Source organism: Citrus clementina, unplaced genomic scaffold (genome assembly GCF_000493195.1).
Source record: "Citrus clementina cultivar Clemenules unplaced genomic scaffold, Citrus_clementina_v1.0 scaffold_1, whole genome shotgun sequence".
In the NCBI taxonomy this organism is placed as follows: domain Eukaryota; kingdom Viridiplantae; phylum Streptophyta; class Magnoliopsida; order Sapindales; family Rutaceae; genus Citrus; species Citrus x clementina.
This window is the reverse complement of record NW_006263303.1, coordinates 23661389-23684193: the sequence shown is the minus strand read 5'-3', so window position 1 is coordinate 23684193 and position 22805 is coordinate 23661389. Positions and strand designations below refer to the sequence as shown.

The following is a 22805-nucleotide window of genomic DNA, read 5'->3' as shown; positions in this document are numbered from 1 at the left end:
TTTTCTGATAAAGACATTATGTTAGTTTAATTAAAAATTAATAATCATACTAATAAGGTAGAATTAACTATTTAGAAATAATGAATTTTGTATAAAATAAAAAAAATTATTGAAGTTAAATTATTTTTTTGGTATTTTTACCCTTTAAGGGTAAAAAAAGTCAATTTAAATTTAGATTAAAACAATCTTATTAGTCAAATATAATTAAAAACATATAAGTCACAACAAAATAAATTAAAATATATTTAATTGATTAATTCTTCTGAATTCTTCTTTATTTGAAATTTTAAAAATAATGAAAATTTTTTATAATTGTTTTGTTAAAGTAGGGTGGATTACAAAATTTGTGGGTGGAAATATCACGCTCGTCACAACAACTTTTGTCTGTCTTGTTACTGTAAAATTTCGTTGAACCCTTTTCACTCTATATTATTTATAAGTTATTCATAAATATTATAAAATTTTCTGCTTACCTATACTATAAAAATTCAAATTATCTCCTTACACTTTTTTTCATTTATAATTTTTTTATAAGTGTCAAAAGAATTCCTATTTATAATCACGACATATTAGTTATCCTAGCACATTAATATTAATAACAAGATAAAAATATCTTTAAATTAGTACTAAAAAAACTATTTTCCTCTCATGAAGAATTACAGTATCTCATCTTCAATCACTCATCATCAATAAAATTTTCAAGGATATTACCATTCATCTTCTTTATAGCATCATCTTATAATAATTAATACTCTCATGATAAAAGGATTAACAAAATAAAAAAATCCCTTTGAATTCATCCCTCTCCACTATTAATTTATCTTCATAACAACTTTTTATCGATAATTGAAGCCACCAATAAATTCATCAGAGAGAGGGAAAGAAGAAATGAGAAAAAATATGAAATATTTACAATTTTATAGTGCATTCACTAAACGAGAATTGAAATTAACTAAAATCATAATGAGTTAGAATCAAAATGAAGAATTTGAATTAGAATAAATTTATTTACTTAAACTGCAGGAATCATAATTAGAATGAACTGTATTACCATTCATTTGTTTACTTTGTCTTAGAATCAAAATAAAAATGAGTTAAATTGTAACAAATTACTATAAAATTCTTAATTAATTTTTATCATAATTATTATTTGTATTTTAATTATTGTGATTATTATTATTATTTAAAAATTAATTATTATTATTATTATTATTATTAACAATTTAACTAAAAACATATTATTAATTATTGTTAATATATTAATTAATTATAATATTTTTTATTGTTGTTAATAATAATAATAATTTATTTAAATTTTTTATTATTGTTTAATTAAATAGAAGGTATTTTAGGAATTTAAAATTTACAGGAGGCGAATTTGATAAGTGTTTTAATAAAATAAAACAGAGTGTAAGGGCCTCAATGAAATTTTATTATAACTAAGTCAGAAGAGAAAAAAGTGTTGTAACTTACAACAGTCGTAACTGAGGCGGATCTCCCCTCTTTCTGATAAACCCTAAACCTCAGGTTACTTCTTTATATTAGGGTTCTGTGACCTGCTGATGAATGATTTAAGTTTGATTTTTCATACAAGTTACTCTTTTGTTGTTAATTTGTATCCTTTGTTACTTCTGCCTTGTTCGTGCAGCTTTAATGGCGCCCGTTGTGCTTAATAAGAAAAGAGGAAAAAAATGGCAAAAGCCCCCATTGGAAAAGAAGCAAAGAAAGAATGATCCGTTTGTTGAAAAACGGTCCAAGACTGAAGAGATTTCTAATGATTCAGATTCTGATATTGAAAATGAAGAAGTAAAAGATCCTCAAGAATTTGAGGATGAAGGGGAAGAGTCTGGTTCAGACACTGGTTCTGAACTACTTTCCGATGGAGATGATCCGCTTGCTGATGATTTCCTTCGAGGAAGCGATGATGAAGGTACTGTGGTTCTACCATTCTGTATGGCTTTTTCTTTTGTTCACAGTTTTCCCAGTTGGAGAGTTTGTTTCATGAATTATGTTTTTTTTCCAGTTGGAGAGTTTGTTTCATGAATTATGTTTTTTTTCTTCTTTTAAATCATTCTCTTGATGCAGAGAAAGGTCGAGATTCTGATTCAGGTTCAGACTCGGATTCAGATTCGGATTCAGATGTATCTGACATTGAAAAGAAGTCGAGAGCTATTGATGAAGAACGTGCAAGGGAAAAAGAAGAAGCTCTTGAAGAAATGCAGCTCAACATTAGAGAAGAGTCTGATGAATTCAGATTGCCAACCAAGGAGGTCTCTTATCATTTCCTGAACTTTTTCTTATTCTTTTTTTCCATATCTAACTTATCTAAATATAGTGTTTGGTGGATATTATTTTTTCGTTAATTGATAGATTCTATTCATGAATGGTTTTTAGGAAATTGAAGAAGAGAAACAGCAACCTCCTGATCTGCCAAATCTTCAGAGGAGAATAAAAGAGAGTGAGTTATATTTCCACTAATTCACTGTTTTTTATGGTTCACGTTTTCAAAATTAAGTTGGTTACCCTCAAATATAATTTTATTATTTAATTACAGTTGTTCGAGTGCTTTCAAATTTTAAGGATTTGAGTCAAAAAGGAACATCAAGGAAAGAATATGTTCAGCAACTTAAACTGGATTTAGGGTCATACTATGGTTACAATGAGTTCCTAATTGGAGCTTTGGTAGAGGTAATTGGTCAATTGTTATTTCCTTGTCTGCTACGGCTATCCTTCTCTCTGCCTTTTGTGCTACCTTTTTCATTTTCAATTTGTGTGTGGCTGGAGGGTTTTGGTTTTGGATGTATTTTATGTTAAAATGTGCAATTCTTTTACAGATGTTTCCACCGGTTGAACTTATGGAACTTATTGAATCTTTTGAAAAGCCTCGACCCATATGTCTAAGAACCAACACTCTAAAGGTGGCGCTACATTTTGCGTTGCTGCATTCTGTTGTGTGTCTTATTATACATTTTCTGCCCATTATTCTGCATCTTGATAGAATTCTAATTTTTTTTGTCTGTGCTTAGACACGGAGACGTGATTTGGCTGATGTTCTCATCAACAGAGGGGTAAATTTAGACCCCTTAAGCAAGTGGTCAAAAGTAAGAATTACCTTATTCAATACTCTTCCTTTTCTATATTTTATGTTGAATGTTGTGAACCTGACAACTTGAATACTGTTATTGCAGGTTGGTTTAGTTGTCTATGATTCTCAAGTGCCAATTGGTGCTACACCAGAATATATGGCTGGTTTTTACATGGTACAAAGGGCTTTCTTCTTCACATTATGTTTGTGGTTTTTATGTTATGCATGTTGCACTCAAGCTTGTGATTTATTTTCTCTGCCAGCTTCAAAGTGCGAGTTCTTTTCTGCCTGTGATGGCCCTTGCTCCACAAGAAAAAGAGCGAGTCATTGATATGGCGTAAGTTATCCCATCATTTTTACTGCTATCCTGTTCTGTGCCATGTTTCTGCTGTGGTTTTCATACCATTTTGGTAGAAACTATCTTGATTTTCTTTGGAAGCCATAATGCTCAAGACTACTTTTTCTTGAGTAACAGAAATTAATAACTTCTGCTTGACTCTTTCAAAACCGACCTTTTAAATTTACGTTATAGCATTCTGCTACTTCAGTCAAGCCTGCTAAAGTATTCTCAGATTAAGTACAATTAAATGATGCACACAGGAAGTTTAATATATCTAGCATATCCAAAAACTATTTGGTTTGATTACATAGAACATAAAGGGAAAAATGGTTTATTACGGTACCCTGGACTAATATGTGCTAGTTGCTGTGTGCTACTTGGTGATAAAACAAGGATGAAATTTAACTGTCATTAGAAAATATGAATGTCCTAAACAGTTTCACAGCAAGTTCAAGTCTCACATTATTCTCACTTTTGATGGCAATTATACCTGTTACAGTGCTGCACCTGGTGGTAAAACAACTTACATTGCCGCTCTTATGAAAAATACAGGTATGTGGTAATCTTTGAAAGATTCAATTGATTGAGTTGTGATTATGTCAAAACATGGTTAAGTTTCCATATCTGATTCTTTTATGTTGTACTGTCAAGTATTGATGATATTCTACACCCAAAAAATTTCTAATTACTATTTCATTAATCTTGCTTCTTCCAGTCCCATGTATGTTGTAACCAATTTATTGGAACCAGAGGACATATATGTTCTCATTCTTCATTACTTTATCAAAAACAAGCTCCTTATTTGAATTTTGTTCTTCGTCTGTTGTTCCAATTCAATTCCCAGGACTGATATATGCAAATGAGATGAAGGCATCAAGACTCAAGTCTCTAACTGCGAACTTGCATCGTATGGGGGTGACTAACACCATAGTTTGCAACTATGATGGCAATGAGGTTAGCTTCTTGTTACCTGTATTTCAAACTTAATGAAATACTTTTAAAGTTCAAATTTTTAAGGTTTCTTACAATTTATTGTGCTCTGGTTTCTTTTTCCTTCCTGGTACCGTTGGCAAGCTGGTATTGAGGCTTAGCAGATATTTTGTTTGGTGATTGAATTGCTTTGTAAATTAATAATGCGTGGATTTTGTTTGAGCAATTGCAGAAACCTACTCCATATCTATGTTTTATTCCTTATAAATGGGTAATGGACTTGAAATTGAAACCTTTATATATGCTGGTGATCTATACAAAAATAGCCTTTTTATGTGTATCATCATATACTATTGCTTTTAGATAAGCAGTGTTGACACCCACTGAACATGTCTGACGCCTCTTCTTTCCTCTGTCCAATGTTCTTTTCTTTCAGCTGCCAAAGGTTTTGGGTCTTAATACTGTTGACAGGGTATTGTTGGATGCACCATGTAGTGGCACTGGGGTAAGCATTTCGGTTCTCACTCCTTTTGGGTGGCTTCTTGTCGTGAAGTTGAGTTGATGAGAGCAAAATGATCCCTACCTTATGGTGTGCAGGTTATTTCTAAAGACGAGTCTGTTAAAACCTCTAAAAGCCTTGAAGATATACAGAAATGCTCCTATTTGCAGAAGGTATGTTCCTCCTACATGTTTGAAGCATTTTCTTTTAGATGCATTTAGGAGCTAAGGTCTGAGGGAGGAGCAGAGAAGAATAATTCTCTTGCCAAATATCTATTTATTCAAATATCTATTTATTATGTGCCAATTGATCAAAACAGTTGGCCCTAGCTATAAGTTGGAAAGAAAATGTCAATGCTCCTCATTTCCTAAGATTTTAACTGTTGAAATGTACAATAGCTCATTGTATGACTAATTTTACCTTGCTAGCGAACAAGCACATACCTTTTCTATATATCATTTTCTTTTTCCAGCTATTCTTTTGTTATATTCAGTTTATCAATGATTTTGATGACATTCTCTCTGTGAAGCAACTGATTCTTGCCGCCATTGACATGGTGGATGCTAATTCCAAGTCTGGGGGATATATTGTTTACTCCACATGCTCCATAATGGTTACTGAGGTTGGTTGGATGTGCTTGCAAATTTCCAGTTCCTTTTCTCCTGACGGTAATCAAATTAATAAGAATTCTCACTGTGGATTATCTGTTACAGAATGAAGCAGTCATTGACTATGCACTCAAAAAGAGGGATGTTAAACTTGTGCCGTGTGGGCTTGACTTTGGACGGCAGGGGTAATGCTTTTTCTTGCATCTTTTCGAGTGTGTAATTGGTGCTGAACATTGCTAATTCCAACATCTACTAATGTTTCTATTTTACAGATTTGTTCGCTTCAGGGAACATCGATTTCATCCATCCTTGGAAAAGACAAGGCGTTTCTATCCTCACGTTCACAACATGGATGGATTCTTTGTAGCAAAGGTATATCTTGATCTTTGAGAATATGCACTCTTGTTGTTTGTTTGTTCTGATCCAGTGTTTAGGGAGGCCATGCATTAGAATTTTTCTATGTTTTGCATCCTCATGCAGCACTTCAGAAATCCTTTTGTGGATGAAAATCTTTTTGAGATGTCAAGACCTTGCATGTTTATATGATTCGCTTGGGTTGCTTACCAATCTTGCCAGAGTGCAAAGACTTGGGCAAGTATTTTCACTGAAAAAGTTAGTGCTCTGCTTTTAACAAATTTATTTGGAATGAAAGATAAAAGGTAGCGGAGGTGAGGTTTAAAGGGAATCTTATGGTGTCCAATTTGCTACCCTGACCAAGACCAATCTGAGTTTTTAGGTTCTGAAATGTTTTGATTATTTGATTGGTTATGGTCCTCGGGCTTTACCTTACACTTTTGGACAAGTTTGTAACTCCTATATTTTTGTTTTACATTCCATAGTTAAAGAAAATGAGCAATTCAAAGAAAACATCAGCAGGTCCTCAACCTTCAGAAACTGTGGAGCAACAAACCCCTGAATCAAATGTGAGCAATGGTGACAAAAAAACCGAGGAAAATTCTGAACAAGTTTTGATGAAAAAAGCCACTACAAAAGCAAAGGATTTGAAGAAAAAGACAAGTGGTTTGGCTGAAAATGGGAATGTTGAGTCCCCATCGAATGAAAAGAGAAGGAAGAAACGAAAATTCCCATCTAGAGAGGAAATATCTAAAGTCAGGTAAAGGACTATCTCCATGTCTAACCAACCTTTTTCCATCCATTAGAATTGACTGCAAAATTCTTCATTCTGTGTCTGTTTAAGTTCAATTCATATGATACTTTTTGAAGAATAAACAAATAGAGCATTCCACGTGGTTGTTTGTCGCAACTAACAAATTTCTATATATCAACTCACTTATCATTATTTTTTTTGGGGAAATCATTGCAGAGAAGAGAAGAGAAAAACTTTAAGAGAAAAGGTTAGTTCAAAGAAGGCTGGCTCAAAGGACAAAGGAAATGAAAAATGATGAAATTTCATTAGAGACTGACTGACCTACTCACTGCTGGGGACAGTATGTTCATTATGTGTTAATGTATTGTGAGGAACCACTCAGATGCTCAAGTTCTTTAACCCTTCTGCTGTAGAATCGCCAGTTTTGGCTATCTATGATATTGAAGTTTTCATTGTATTAAAAGAAAAAAAATGTTTTTCTCTTTGACTACAAGTGGAAAATGAAATGCATGTAATTGTTTGATCTTGGGCTGTCCCAGCCTCAAAAAAATTTTGTTAGTTTACAGTGTCAAAATTCAGCTCCTCGTGTTCTTGTCATTACTTGGTACAAAAGCAATTGGTGGTTGTGAATGCCACTGTGTTTCTTTTACCGGGCACGCAGTATTTTCACGCAGGCCCTTCTTGTTCAGCATCGATTTATTATGAGGTAGTGGCTCCGGTGGAGTTCCTCTATTGTAGAATACTGTTTAATAACTACACAATCAAAGTAAAAAATAAATTATTCACACAGTTGTGTGGCTATTAAGCATGTTCTACGATGGAGCATTTTTATTGTAGTTGGACTCTTTTTATGAAGGAAAATATTTTAACTTAACAAAAACGAAGGAATAAAAGCATTGAAAGCATGGGGCCTATGTTTAACAATCTCCATAGCTAGAACTAGTATGAACAAATTAAGATGGGACCAACAGTCAAATAGGAATTTTGCCACTTGATATTTTCGTTAACACCTTGACACCCGGTTAGGTAAAACTAGGGGTGGGTATGAGTTTGGTTGAATAGAGTTTGTGAAAATCTAATCCAATCCACTATTAAATAGGTTAAGATAAAATCAATCTTGGGTTGGATAGAATTTGTAAAAATCCAATCTAATCCACTATTAAACATGTTAAGATAAAATCAGTCCAAACCTACAACTACATTCTCTTTTTTTATCCAAACAAAAAGCATTATGTTGAGTAATGAAAAGTACCAGTCAGACGTCTCTTCATTCCTTACCCGGGGGCGAATTCCCCTCAACTGAATGTAACGAGCAGATTCCTGGTAGTGTACCTTTTGTGAAGCATGAGCCGACCAGAAGTTCACACCGACCAAGTACTTGTCACCTAGAAGAAAGGACATGATCTCACAAACACCCGACAATTCCGCCATGACCCAAACCGCTGGGAAAACACGACGCCCCACGTTCACCTATGATCGTTCAGTTGAAGGCCCATTAAGGTCCATGATCGCCCGAAGAAGAGGGGCATGAGGAATACTCTGAGAACGTGGCATGATTGCCTATAAAAGGCTGGGAAATCGATGGAAAAGAGGACACAAAAGAGAAAAAAAGGGGGGGGGGGGAAACTCTGTCAAATTAACAACAGACATTATCACATACAAACCCTCGATACATTTTGTTTTGAGAATATTGTAATTAATTGGCACAGTTTGAATCATACAGTTTTTCCGTAAACACCTTGGGCTGACTTAAGCATCGGAGGGTTTACGCTGGCAAAACCACCGGCGTCTCTAATTTGTTTCTGTGAACGCAGGCTTAGAAAGAAGAAAAAGAGTGATTTGGGTCCCAAGAGCTCGGGCAATCGCTAAAGCAGGTGGAGTCCAACCTCTTCTCCATTGTCGATACAAGTGTTGGTGGCACGAACTGGTCGGGCCAAGGGCGACCAGATTTCAGCACCAACACATTAGTGATTTTGTTTTTAACAAACTTTATCAGAATTTGAATAAAACCAATAGGGGCCTGTGTAAAAATTAGAAAAATACATGTATTTGGTCCAAAATACTTGAAAACAGAAACTGTGCCTTTACTTGTGATTTTATTAATAATTAGGGACCGGGAAGTTATTAGACCTTTCAATAAAATCTGTTGCCTACTTTGCCTTCTCTTTGTGCATATCTCTCTCGCATAAACCCTAAACCTCATGTCCCCAACAGTCGACGAAGCAGTAACAGAAGAAAGTTAAAATCTCATCTTTTCATGTTTAACTTGTACCCATTTACTTTATTTATATATTTAGATGTATATGTTTCATCAATTTTTTGACATGAAATGGTAGCTACCTGTTGCTTAATCTATATAGAGTGAAACCCTCCTCATGTTTGCGTTTACGTTTAGTTTCTTTTAAAAAAAAAAAAAAAAAAACTCTGTTATTTATGTGTAGCAGTAGAATAGGGATTAAAATTTAGAAATTTGGTTGTTTTGTGTTGAAAAAAAAATGACGAATGTGTATTATTTTCTTCGAATTTTGTTGCTTTTGGCTTCATTTAAAAGCATGGTGACTGCTTTACGTTTAATATAGATTTTATTAGGATTTACAGTGTTTGTTAAATGGTTTCAATGTTTTCTTTCCTTGGACACATATTTTCATTTATTTTGAAAGAGTTGAAGCAAAAACTTATGGTTAAGTTGGTAAGCCAATGTGGGTGTGTGAGACTCAATCAAATGGGAATTTTCTGTTTGTGCTTACTTCTTTATATTAGAGTTCTGTAACCTGTTGATGAATAATTTAACTTTAAGTTTGATTTTTCCCACTGGTTACTCTTTTCATTACAAAAATATTGGTCTTTAGTGATGATACTTTGAGCAACGAAAAAATTTCAAGCCAAAGGATTTTTTTAACGAGGGAAAAAAAAATCGTCACAAAATTTGATAAAAAAATAATATTTAATTATCAATTTTAGCGACGAAGTGATCATTGCTAAAAATGACCTATTGTGATGAAAATTTTTGTTATCGCCAAAAATATTAAGTGGCAAAAAAATATTGGCGCCAAAACTTTCAGAGACCAAAATTTGATATATTGAAAGTTCATATTTAGCTACGACATTTCATATTATAGTGTCAATTTCATCGCTAAAACTCTCTATAGTGACGCCTTTAGATTTGTTGTGAAAGGTTGTTTTCGGCAACGAACTTTTTGGTCACTAATAACATATTGAAAATTAACTTTATAGCAACAAAACTATATTCGTCACAAAAAACAAGTTTTTAGCGATAATTTTTTTTTTTTTTTTGCGACAAAATGTTTTGAAAAATATCTTTCAGCAATGACATATTTTCCTCGCGAAAGAATAATTTTTATCGATGAAAATTACTGGTTGCAAAAAGTTAGTTTTAGCAGTGAAATAGATTTTTCATCACCGAAAACAAGTTTTAGTGACGGAAGAAAATTCGTCGCAGAAAATTGGATTTAGCGACAAATTTTTTTCTTAGCAAAAAGACGCTATTAGCAACGAAATGGTCATTTTTTACGATGATTATTCTCGTCGCTGATTAAATATTTTGATCGTGGAAAACAAGTTTTAGCAACAAATTGCATTTCATGGGAATTATAATTTATTTTGCTCTTAAAAATTATGATCATTTTTGTCCAAATTGGCAGGGTTTTGATAGCAATGACCATTGTCCATTTGGCTAAATGTCCTACAGCTCCTGGAATTAAGGCCAAGGCCTGCCTTCTTTTATGAAAATTCTCACGAAAAAGGAAAAATAAAACCCTGAGGACGTGATCAAAAGATAAAAACTTTGTCAAAAGTCATGGTTCCAAAGATTTGTAATGTCTCTCTCCACCTTTTGTACAGTAATGTGTCATAAAGCTTGTTTATAAAATAAGGATTATTTTTGGCCTTATCCCCATATGTTTCAACAAATTTTGGTCCCAACCCTAATGCTTCAACAACTATCACCGCACACCCTAATTAGTGAATTTTGCCGTTAACTTTGACGGAATTGTCAGTTATTTAAGTAAAAGACTTGTTTGCCCTTATTTCAAATGCTGTTACTGAAATATGAAGGTGTGACTGAGAAGTACGTGTCCGCTACAAGTTTTTCTTCTTTACTTGAAGCAAGTGAAAGGAAAATTTCGTTGGATTATTTGATTGGATTTGGGCAAGTGTCTATTGCAGTTATTACACTTCCTCAAAGAACTGTGCAGCACTTGAAGGGGATGGAATTTTCAGTTATTTCAGTGATTTTCAAAAAACAAATTCCTTACTCATTTGTAGTCAACCCCACAAAGCCCACCGCGTTGTTCTTTAAATCCAAGCCTCGCCGTTTTAAACAAGCATAAATGCAAATGAAATAGCAAACCAATCTTTATCTTCCAAGCCTTATGCACCAAACTAGCCATCCAATTTTCCGAACGAAATAGCTAATCGAATTCACCAAATCATTTTATCCATCATGCTAGAACGCCCAAAAAACTAGCAAATCATCTAATCAATTTTAAAATTAATTTATATTTTGCCATCAATTCCAATTTCAATATTGACCAAGTAAAATTATACCCAAATCAATCGATCGGCTTTGTGTTGTGGTTGTTGTACGGGCAGCCAGTGGTGTGGCGGTGCTTTGTGGCATGGGGTTCCAGTGAGTGGCCAAAAGGAATTACCGCTCTTAGCAAAAATGGGATTTATTCTTAGTATACGGCCGAAGAAAGGCAACTGGGATTGATGCCGCAGAATCCACAGTGATTGAGTCAGCTGCACATTCATCTCTAGAGGGGCTTGTTCTCGAATACCTGCAAGTGAATCAGATCTAGGCGTACTCATCTTTAGAGATCCTGCGGGTTAATACGATTTCCACCTCAGACTAGATTCACTAGATGGAATCTCTTGATAAGGTGCTTGGCGGTCACGAACTGACGATGGTGATGGTGGATGAAACTGAAACTGAAACAAATTTTGTGAGGTGTGGAATATGAGTTTTGGTAGATTGGTGAGGTGAGTGTACTTGTGTGCATTTTGATTTGGATGAGCATAAAACGATAGCGTTTGGTTATGAAATTGAAATTCTGATGTGGGCTTCGAGTTTCAGTTGGGGATCACGGGAGCAAACCATCATTTTCCTTTTTACCCTTGTTCTGTCAAAGTTATCTCCGGACTTTGTTGATTAGGGTGTGTGGTGATAGTTGTTGAAACATTAAGGTATGCGCCAAAATTTGTTGAAACATATGGGGACTGGTAAAAAATAACCCATAAAATAATGTTGACGATTTTTTTTTTTTAAATTATTGGTAGAGAAATTTGCTTTTAAGGTGAATGGGCATTATCAAATTTATTGAATAACCATTGAGTTATATGAACCATCACTATGTTGGATTAAATGACCATATAATAAATTAATAAGCCTTTAATTTAGTGGGAGAATACTTGTTCTCATATATTGTGATAGTAAGTATTTGAACCTCTATAAAAATAAGGTAACGTAACTTACGCTCTCTCACATCAACAATACCACTGATGGGATCGGGTACTATTGCTGTGAGAGGCGCTAAGTTACGTTAAACGTAACTTAGCGCCAGCCTAAAAATAATTATAATTGAGACAATAAAGTGTCTTAATTTCATCTCGATCAAGATTTCAAATTGTCTCAGATGACACGAGTTACATAATGGAATGAGATTTTATAATTAATCCTTCTCTTATTGCACAAATAAAAATAGTACTTATTTATGCCCTTATCTCATCCCAATTTGATTTGCAATGTCCGATCCCAATAGTAAAAATTGTTATCCTTAAACGGTAGTTAGCCGCGTGAATAACTTTTGCGAACTACGTCATTATTTGTTGTTTTTATAAATTGAGGGATGCGGTTGATATTACTCCACTCATACATTAAAACCCTAAACCCTGAATTCATCCACTCTCATCTATTCACCAAAAACAGCGTAATTTTGACAGAGGCCAAGCAATTAGGAATGGCTGAACGAGAAGAGACTGAAAAGAAGAAAGAAGCGGAGAGCTTTTCAATATGGGACTTACCAGATGTGCCTCAAAAGCTCCCACCACACATTGAGTTCCAAAGAACTCGCGTTCAATGCAACCTTGATGCTCCTATTCATGTAATAATTCTCCTCCGCCCTTTTCGTTTTTTTTTTTTGGAACTTTCCAAGGTTCAAGTTTTGTATGTTTCCATGTGCATTTCTTACTGACCTATTTACGTGCCTCTTCATGTTTCTGAACAACAGAGTAAATTCTGTTAGTTTTTGTTTGAGCTATTGCAAAGTTTGAAACTTTCAAGCTCGATGCAACATGAATGCTTTTGTTGATGTATTTATCACTTACACTAGTTTTTTAACTCGTATAAACTTCAAATGGTTTGTTTCATAATGCCGGTTTCCGTTTCTCTTAATTTCTTCTTCATTTGTTACCATAAGAGTAAGGTTCTGGCTTTTGTGTTTAATTCGTTTCTTAACTTGTTTGAATTTATGATCTTCATTTTTGTAGACAGAGAATGTAATGTATTCTGGTGCTTATGCTTCAATGGGAGTCGATAATAGTTTACAGCTGGATCATTTCTGCAACAATTTTAGAGTTGAAGTGATTCGACTCACTAAGGATGACATGGAATTTGATTTGATTGGTATTGATGCAGCAATTGCAAATGCATTTCGAAGGATCCTCATAGCCGAGGTGCGTAACCATTTGCAGCTTTAGCATTATTCTGTTCATGAAAACTCATGTATGTTCGAATTCATTTATGTGTGATACTATGTTGTAGTCTTGAGTAGTTATCTTTCTATGCTTGACACAATTTTGGAGTTAATGATGAGTCCAAGAGTGTAATTTTCTGTGCTGAACAAGTTCAGAAGAATTGTGGTGTGAATGGGTCGATTAATCTATTTCCCTTTACGTACTTTCGTCTTGCATGCATACTCTGGAATGTCCTTTTGGTGAATGGGGACAATGGCTTAGAATTGCCTCCTTTCACTAGCAAATTTAAACATTTGTCAAGCTTAAAGAATTTTGACATTGTGTTGACGGAGAGAGGAGCCTGCTCTCTTTTTCAGTTTTGTTTTCCATTTCTTTGCTGTAAACGCCATTTAAGAATTAATTGATTTTTCCCTTGATTTCTCTGATTGTTCTTTTAGTATCAATATTATGATTTCTGTGCTTATGTGCTAGTCAGTTGGTGATCAGGTATTAATGGCAGTGGTGAATTTTGTTATGATTATCGTGAATGCAGCTTCCTACGATGGCTATTGAAAAAGTGCTTATCGCAAACAATACATCAGTGATCCAAGATGAGGTTCTTGCCCACAGGTTGGGTCTCATTCCGATTATTGTTGATCCAAGGCTTTTCGAGTATATGTCAGGTTTGTCAAATATATATTTGTTGATTTTCTAGATTATTTTTTGACAAATTCCAAGTTTTATTCTTATGTTCTGGTTAACCCTGCATTTGTTTGATTTTCTATTTTAACTGTAGAAAATGATACTTCAAATGAAAAGAATACCATTGTTTTTAAACTCCATGTTCTTTGTGAGCGAGGTGGACCCCGGTTGACAGGTATGTGTGCTTCTGTTGCTGTAAACTGACTTGTTGGGCCCTATTGTTTTAATTGAATTCTATAGTTAGTCTACTGATGGCTGCTTTATTTAATGGTAATGCTGTGTTTACTGCAGTAAAAACTAATGAATTGAAGTGGTTACCGAATGGGAGTGAGCTGCCTTTGGAAACAAAACCAGACTCAAATCCTTCGTCAAAACCTCGAACTTACACTTCTTTTAGTTCCAGTCAAGACTTGTTACCTGAATTTTCCAACAATCCAATTAGACCCATGTTAGACATTACTATTGCTAGACTCGGTCCTGGTCAGGTAAAATTTCTTTCTGCTTTTTCAGGTTGTTACTCATTTAGGTCAGCTTCTATTTGTTTCTAAACTACATTTGCGTTAGAATGAACATGGAAATAAATTACTTTAAAGTGCAAGAAAAATCTGTTACTCCAGCCCATAGTCGAATTATTGGTTTGATTGAAGCTTAATTCATGCTTGATCAAAATCAACTGTGATTAAATGGAAAAAAATTATTATCTATTAGTTGATATGAATAATTTCAACCTACAGCTTCTTATTTGTATATGGTTGAAATCTGGAGTTGTTGGTAAAATTCATTCTTTTGTAGGAAATTGAACTAGAAGCACATGCTGTTAAAGGCATTGGTAAAACACATGCAAAGTGGTCCCCAGTTGCGACTGCCTGGTATCGGATGCTTCCTGAGGTGAGGAATTTTTATTGAGCAATTGAAGCTTCTTTCATCAGTTTTACTTTTGTTTTTCTTTTGCAACTGTTTTGAATAATCTATTCATCATCTGTAGATTGTTTTATTGGAAGATGTTGAAGATGAGGATGCTGAAAAACTTGTAAAGACATGCCCAGTTAATGTATTCGATATTGAAGATATTGGCAGTGGTAAAGTGATTTTATTCTCTTTTGCTATTTCTTTTCTATGTTTGGTTTTGATTGCAAAGACAATTTTCCTGTTAGCTTGAATAATTTGCCTCTTTAGTTAGGTCATATGCAATATGCTACATAATGTGTCAACAGGACAAGCAATCATGTTACCTTTTTCAATTTTCACCTCTAGCAACTTTTTCCCTGTTGGTGCCTGTCTGTTAATTAAAATTTTGGTTGGTAACCAGGTAAGAAAAGGGCAACTGTAGCACGACCCCGTGCCTGTACACTTTGTAGGGAATGCCTAAGATGTGGTGAAGAATGGGAGAAGCGTGTATCAATACGTCGTGTTAAAGATCATTTCATATGTAAGTATGTCATGCTTATTATAAATTAGTACTATAAACAGAACATTGCCTCATGCAATAAATTTGAAATATGCTGTTGAGTTCAAAAGTAGGCGTACTTCTTTGAAGGCTCTATGCAAAAGAGCACACATGCAGCATGAAAAATTAGCTTGTAATATAATTGCAAGCGGGCCTTATTTATTGTGATCCTGGCTGGGACTCTTCCTTTTGGTACTGTATCATACCATGATGATGGAATGTTATACATTTTACTAGTTCTAGATGGTTGGAATTAGGCAATATGACATTCAACCCTTCCCACATCTGCAATTGTGTTGCTGTAATTTCAGTCTTAAGCTGTGTTCTATTTTGTTTATGGAAAAGCTTTGATGGTTTAACTTCACATTTTCATGTGTCCTTTCTCTATCCAGTTACTATCGAATCAACTGGAGCGTTATCTCCTGAAACTTTATTTACTGAAGCTGTGAAGATTTTGGAAGACAAGTGCGAACGTGTAATTACTGAGCTTTCTTGAAGCTTGGTCCTGCAGGATATTGAGAAATACACAAGCGACTATAGACGGAGAAGTGGTTCATTAAACGCTGGTTTCCGCACTGAACAACTATGTATACCTTCCATTGTAAAACTGGATAAGCTATATTGATTTAGTTTATAAATATGAGATTGCATTTGCATGTATTAGTAAAAAAGTAGGAGTATTTTAGGCAAACCATTGCTGTTATTTTTGTATCATGATAAAAGGATTCTCAACTGACTGTGATCTCATAAGTTCTGTGGAAAAGAATTTATATAGAAGCTGTTTCAGTTGTTTTTATTTTTTGTTGTATATTTTATGTATTTATTTTTTCCCGTCTCTTTGGCCATAATTCTTTATTCTTGCATAGTTTCATTTATCAATTCAGATAATGCATAGTCTTCCAAGCTGATGTGTACTTTTTATGGCTTTACACAGTCACCCATATGAAGCATGTGATCATACCTGTCTCTCACGACAAACGAATCTTTGTCTGTCAGGTCACAAGCTTGCGTATTGAAGAAATCATAGCTATGGTCAAGATTGATTGATTTTGTATCGATCTCTCAAGTAGTTGATCATTTGTTATTATTGTTGGCACTTAATTTGACCTCAGCAGACAGCTTTATATTAGTTTTTAAGAAGATTGGCAAGTAGCCACTTCGGCCTTGGTCGGAGTGGTGGGTTGTTGCCGGGCAGCAGTTTAAGCCCCCACAAAAGTATTTGTGGGGGCTAACGTGCTTATTTGTTTAATATTTCAAAAATTTCCTCTCCCTCGTGCAATACGAGTAGAGTATGAACATCCCTCTTCTGTAAGGGATTATTTATCTGGGCATGTACTTCACCGAATTCAATGTAATAATATAAGTCTCAATCATGTATTTCTGATTGTAAATATCAGTGAAATATATCTGTTATAATAGCAGTTGTAAATATATGTGTAATGCATTAATATAATGATTAATCAATATTAAAAAAAAAAAGAAGAATAAAACAAGAGAAAAATTAGCAAGGGCATCTAGTGTTAGTATGAAAGTGGGAATCCAGATGCAAACACCTAATCATTATTCTAAAATCTGAATTATTACTAGCCAGAACGGAAAAGCAATGCTGGTTTTGAGTTCATATAGTGACATAATCTGAAGATTAAATTACTCTTAAAACTTAATTAAAGTTGCAAGTCATGATCCAGATCTGACCCACTGGTTAGGCAGGTCAAATGGATCAAATCACACAAACCCAACTTGTTCATTTTTGTTCACACCAAGTTGTTGAACAGCCAAATCCTAAACTAAAGCGAACCAACTTTTGCAAGAGATTTCATTGACAGTTAAACCTGTTCAAAATAGGTCACATAAACAATGATTAATTTATTTTAAGACATAGTTACTTTTTTCAATATTTAATAACTGACTTGTCATATCTTGACACTGAATTCATTTCCAAAGTCCAAAGACAAGATAAGACAGCATCAAATGTTTGACAGAAATTGGGAGGTTATCTGATATGACATAATTACGCAATTGGCAAATCTGGTCTTCAAACTTCAAGTCTAGGATGCCTAATCCATCAACAACAGCTCAAGAGCTCTGTTAATTTTATTGCCTAGCATCCATACTTAACAGAAGCTTAGCAAAATCTTCAATATAGGCATTGTGAGAGAAGAAGGCATTGTCTTTTAAAGCATTTAATGAGCTGTCCCATGTTTGCTTTTGCCAAAGACATTGACAAGCAAATCTGCCTTGAAAATTTAGCTGTTAGGCTTGTTTTGTTAGCATTCCATTTCCGAGATGGTTTGTGTGGTGAGCAGGAGTGGTCATTATTTCAGTCCACCTCATTTAGATATTGTTGGGATTAATAAGGATTTTGTGCTCACTTTTCTGTGATTTATTCAGCTTTTGCATGCACTTCCCGACAAAAATATTCCTTGGAACTTCGGTATCTTACTTCAGGCTTTGCTTCATTTTATTCCAAAAGAAGATCCTACTCATCTTCTGTAAATATTTTTACTCAATTTTGTCACTTGATACGATTTAAGATGGTTTAATATTACTTACTAACTTAAAAAAAAAAAAAACATATTAGTTACTAACTTACGATGAGATTGCATATTAGGTACTTTTTTGTGCTTTACATTCAAATCAAACTTATTATTATGGTTAATATTCACAGTTCAATATTTCGTCAATCTCATCATCCATTTGGTCAGTCTGGAGAAGGACCAAATCAACCAAACAAATCATGGACCATTTTTTTGGCGTAAATTGATCATCATCATCATCTGTCATTAACAAAAAAAAGCATAAAAATGGTGCTTAAGGACCACCGAAAAAGGTGGCAAAAAGGGACACAACTGGTCATTCAAAAGACTTTGAAGCCCTAAATGGGAAACTCAAGAACTGAAAAAAAGAGGCCCCAAAAGCATGAGAAGAGACAGCTTGGAGCCTTTTGAGGCCCATGTGTTTTGATTAAGACACCTGTTTTTATGTTCGAGGACAAAAGTCAGTCTTGAGTCACAAAACAAAACAAAAAGGAATAATAACATAGTGAGTCCCCTAACTTTAGATGTTCTCAAACTGATGGCACAATTGCTCCACCTGTATCAAATACTATTCTCATAAGCTGACCAAAGTACCTTTAGAATGTAGCAATAACTTTGAAGAATGAAAGGTTATTCCACTCATTTCATTAGGGATATAGACCTACTTGATATAAATGAACAAATTATGTCCTTTCTTAGAAAATATTAGCAAATCAGAAACCCACTTGTTATTTTGAAAAATAACAATTATTGATCCTCAAAACACTAGTCTTTTGACTCTCCTTTTCATTGTAGACCCAAGCAAGTCGCTTTTGTAACAGTTGACACTCTCATCAAAGACTCTTCTTTTTACCCTCTTTCTCTTTATAAGTTTTCATTTTTATTTTTGCTTCTCTCTCTAGAGAAGCTCTCAGTCTCACACATCACTCTCTTTTATCTCTCTCTACAGTACATATGTGAATGAGTGAATGAGTGAATGAGTGAATGAGTGAATGAGTGAATGAGCGAGTGGGTGCCCTTTCTTTTTCTCCACTGCAAAAGCAAAAGGCTCAAAGTTTTGATCTTTAAAGACAATTAAGGTACACTTCTTTTTTGGGTTCTTTTCTCTTGGCTTTTAACTTGTCTTCTAATTTGCTTGGTGGTATTTTGCTTCCTTGCCATTCTACTTTGTTTTTTAGCATCTGGGTATTTGTGGGCTTTCTTTTTTATGCCAAGAGGTGGGGTTTCACTTTGAGATCTATAATGAATCTTCTTTAGCTTGTTCTTATCTCTTGCTCTTTGGCCTGTATTTTTAAGCTCTAAAGGAATAGCATTTGTATGGTATTGATCCTTTTCGTTTTACTTTTGTATTTTAAGGTTTTAAAAGATTGGAATTTGATCTACGTAGCTATGATTCTCTTGCTTTCAGTATATGATTGTAAATTTCTTGCAGGGTATTATTATTATTATTATTATCGGGAAGATATCATTTGATCTATGTTGCATGCAGCTATAAACCTTTCTTTAAGCTCTTTTGGATGGTTTTATGAAGTGGTATTTATATTTTATCCTCGAATTGTTATTAGAGTGACTATTTGGCCTTACTAGATTTGAGGTTTCAGTACTTATGTTGGCTTGCAATATACAATTTTTATTTTTTTGTGTCATGTGGTAGTTTAATTATATTTTGTCTTGTAAGGGATGATGTATTTATCTTGTTTTGTGTTTTTCAATTGGACATGCTATTTGTTTGATATCTTGTAAGTTTAAAAAATTTAACTGCCTAGTGATTGATTTTGCTTTTGGTCAATTGTAGAAACCATTGTACTGTGGATGGAGTTGGAGATGAAAATAATTGGTGCTGCTAATGGGGGAAGCCGTTTGCTAATGCTTGGGGAGTAATGGGTTTGTACGATCTGGTCTACTTAACAAGCTTGCTTTCTTTCAATGGCCTCAAAACTTGGTATGAGAAGTTCTCCAGAAAAGCAGAGGAAACCCATCGGTAGTCAACCGTCTGAAGGGAATTTTGGCAGGCCTTCACCTTTACAAAATACAAAGACGAGTAAATCTGACCCATTTACCCCCAGAAAGATACCTAGAAGTGCCCAGCAAATTGCATCAAAACAAGATTCTATTGCTACTCCCACAGTTGAGAAATCACTGAATTCTAGTAAAGAGTCCCTTAATTCTTTAGCTGATAAGGTGGGTTCGAGTTTAACCTTGGGTGATCTTAAACAAGTTCCAACTTCTGTGGGCACTGAAGTGAGTCAGACTAAGGGCTCTCTTGAAGATGTTGGTGAACAAGAGAAGAAACCATCTGAGGCTGGTCCAGCTTCAGCCAAAGTTAGCGATGGGACAAGCAGTCTTCCTAAGACCAGTGGAAGTGCCAAAATCAGTGACCGAGGTGATTATGTTGAGAGTGGAAAGAGCAGCATGTGTAGAGGTAGCACAAGCAGTGATGTTAGTGATGAAAGTACTTGTAGCAGCTTAAGTAGCAGTGTCAACAAACCTCACAAGGCAAATGATGCACAGTGGGAAGCAATACAAGCTGTCCGAGTGAAAGATGGTGTTTTGGGTGTTGGCCATTTTAGACTGCTGAAGAAATTGGGCTGTGGGGATATTGGAAGTGTCTATCTCTCAGAGTTAACTGGAACAAAGTGTTATTTTGCAATGAAAGTAATGGACAAAGCATCTTTGGAAAAACGTAAGAAACTACTCCGAGCACAAACAGAGAGAGAAATACTGCAATCTCTGGACCATCCTTTCCTTCCTACCTTATATACCCATTTTGAGACTGACAAATTCTCATGCTTGGTGATGGAGTTCTGCCCCGGAGGTGACCTGCACACCCTTCGGCAAAGGCAACCTGGAAAATATTTTTCTGAGCAAGCAGTGAAGTATGAAAATTTTCCCTGCTTATCATATTTAAATATTAAAAATGTGATAATTAACTTCTATGCTTGTTTCAGTGCTTCAGTACTATATTGTCTAATTTTATTATATATTTCCTGTTATCATCTATAATTGTTTCTTTTGGACTGGTCGTTATAGGGAGTATCTTCAATTCACAAGAAAACCTATTTGTGTCATTCTGTTGATTTAAAAAAAATCAAATAAAATATAAAACCAATTTGCTTTTCAACCTCAAGATGAATGCTTCAAAGATGAGGTTAGAAATCTTTAGTTCTCAGTAAAATGCTGATTTGATCTTCAACATAATTAGTAGAAGTCTTTCTTGGTAGCGTGCTCTAATGGATGCCAGTGTGCATAACACAGAGGAGAAGTGATTCCAATAGGTGGGTAAAGTTGAGACCAAACATTTGGTTTGTGATTATTAGTAATCTCCTATGTTCTCTGATTAACCTACTGAGATGGTGGTTCAAATTGACATATGATGGAAAGTGGTGGGGCACAATTGCTGCACATTGCTTGATTTTGGGGGGCTTTGAAGCTGTTGTGTAGGAAAATTTTGACAATAGTGAAGTGAATCTAAATTAGGATTGCGTATGACACTCATTCTTGATCCTGTATCCATTAAAACAAAGCAATCGTGTTGTCTTTTCTAGAAAATAAATTGTAGCATAGTTATTGATCAACTTTCTCTAAACAGGTTCTATGTAGCTGAGGTTCTTCTTGCTCTGGAATATCTCCATATGCTTGGGATTGTTTACCGAGACCTGAAGCCAGAAAATGTTCTTGTGAGGGAAGATGGACACATAATGCTTTCTGACTTTGATCTTTCCCTCCGTTGTGCTGTCAGCCCAACAGTAGTCAAGTCATCCACCCTTGAGTCAGAACCCTTGCGAAAGAACCCAGTTTATTGTGTTCAACCTGCCTGCATTGAACCCTCTTGTATCCAGCCATCATGTATTGCCCCTACAACTTGTTTTTCCCCCCGATTCTTTTCAAAATCCAAGAAAGCACAGAAGCCTAAGAATGAAATGGGGAACCAAGTGAGCCCATTGCCAGAACTTATTGCTGAGCCAACCAATGCCCGCTCCATGTCTTTTGTGGGAACACACGAGTACCTGGCACCGGAAATCATCAAAGGTGAAGGGCATGGCAGTGCTGTTGATTGGTGGACTTTTGGGATCTTTCTATATGAGCTACTGTTCGGTAAAACTCCTTTTAAAGGATCTGAGAATAGGGCCACCTTGTACAATGTTGTGGGTCAACCGTTGCGATTTCCAGAGTCACCTGTTGTCAGTTTTTCAGCAAGGGATTTGATAAAGGGCTTACTAGTGAAAGAGCCCCAGAATAGATTAGCCTGCAGACGAGGAGCAACCGAGATCAAGCAACATCCCTTCTTTCAAGGTGTAAATTGGGCATTGATTCGTTGTGCAAGCCCGCCAGAGATCCCGAAACCAGTTGAGATTGTGCATAGTCCAGCCCCAGCATTATCAACTAAGGCAAAAGCTGTTGCTGCTGGTAATGCTGATCATAATAATTATTTGGAATTTGATTTCTTTTAATTTTCTCATTGTTGTTTCACTCGAGGAAAGATGTAGAGTTTCTGAAATGGTTCTTGTGTGAAATCAGGATTCTCATGTTGTAATGATCATATATATGTTCTTAACATTTTTAAATTTAATTTCAATGTCTCAGCGTTTCAAGCTCCTCTGTGTTCTTATGACCATGCAAGGGCACATTCTTTGTACTTTTAGAGTCGCATCTCTTTTCAGATATGATCTTGTTCTACAGGAAAACTGTTGACCCATCTTTCTCCGAAACAAGCTCACGAAAACTGTCAGTCTTAGTTTTGCGTTTGTACCTGAATTATTCTTCATGTAGCTAGTTGACATGAACTGGTTAGCGTTGCTTGTAGACAAGTTTCAGGATACATTATTCAAACTGAGACCACCCACCTCCGTAGAGGA

The 22805-nt window shown here is 35.0% G+C and overlaps 3 protein-coding genes across 8 annotated transcripts; all 3 read left to right on the top strand.

The window, feature by feature from the left end:
* Window positions 1-1483: 1483 nt before the first annotated feature.
* LOC18055195 (25S rRNA (cytosine-C(5))-methyltransferase nop2) lies at window positions 1484-7167 on the top strand. Its single transcript, XM_024178316.1, is given in 18 exon segments — window positions 1484-1527; window positions 1649-1930; window positions 2086-2270; window positions 2395-2458; window positions 2555-2688; window positions 2835-2918; window positions 3027-3101; window positions 3189-3260; window positions 3349-3422; window positions 3925-3977; window positions 4270-4379; window positions 4792-4860; window positions 4953-5027; window positions 5384-5515; window positions 5517-5647; window positions 5735-5834; window positions 6302-6576; window positions 6787-7167. Coding segments are annotated over 17 exon segments (1989 nt in total). The 5' UTR covers window positions 1484-1527; window positions 1649-1653; the 3' UTR covers window positions 6866-7167.
* A 5308-nt stretch (window positions 7168-12475) lies between these two features.
* On the top strand, window positions 12476-16187 carry LOC18055194 (DNA-directed RNA polymerases I and III subunit RPAC1). The gene is made up of 9 exons (XM_024178006.1): window positions 12476-12692; window positions 13078-13263; window positions 13817-13946; window positions 14060-14140; window positions 14257-14450; window positions 14758-14853; window positions 14951-15044; window positions 15275-15394; window positions 15805-16187. The coding sequence occupies exons 1-9, from the start codon at window positions 12549-12551 to the stop codon at window positions 15906-15908; spliced, it is 1149 nt and encodes a 382-aa protein (XP_024033774.1). The 5' UTR covers window positions 12476-12548; the 3' UTR covers window positions 15909-16187.
* Window positions 16188-18766: 2579 nt separating this feature from the next.
* Window positions 18767-22546, top strand: LOC18055193 (serine/threonine-protein kinase D6PK). Of its 6 annotated transcripts, none has more exons than XM_006452566.2 (3): window positions 18767-19028; window positions 19745-20825; window positions 21539-22546. In XM_006452566.2, the coding sequence occupies exons 2-3, from the start codon at window positions 19876-19878 to the stop codon at window positions 22398-22400; spliced, it is 1812 nt and encodes a 603-aa protein (XP_006452629.1). In that variant the 5' UTR covers window positions 18767-19028; window positions 19745-19875; the 3' UTR covers window positions 22401-22546. The 6 variants fall into 6 exon arrangements, with proteins under 6 accessions (XP_006452629.1, XP_024033416.1, XP_024033413.1 ...); XM_024177648.1 differs by lacking the exon at window positions 18767-19028 and adding an exon at window positions 19072-19090; XM_024177645.1 differs by lacking the exon at window positions 18767-19028 and adding an exon at window positions 19088-19166.
* Window positions 22547-22805: the final 259 nt, after the last annotated feature.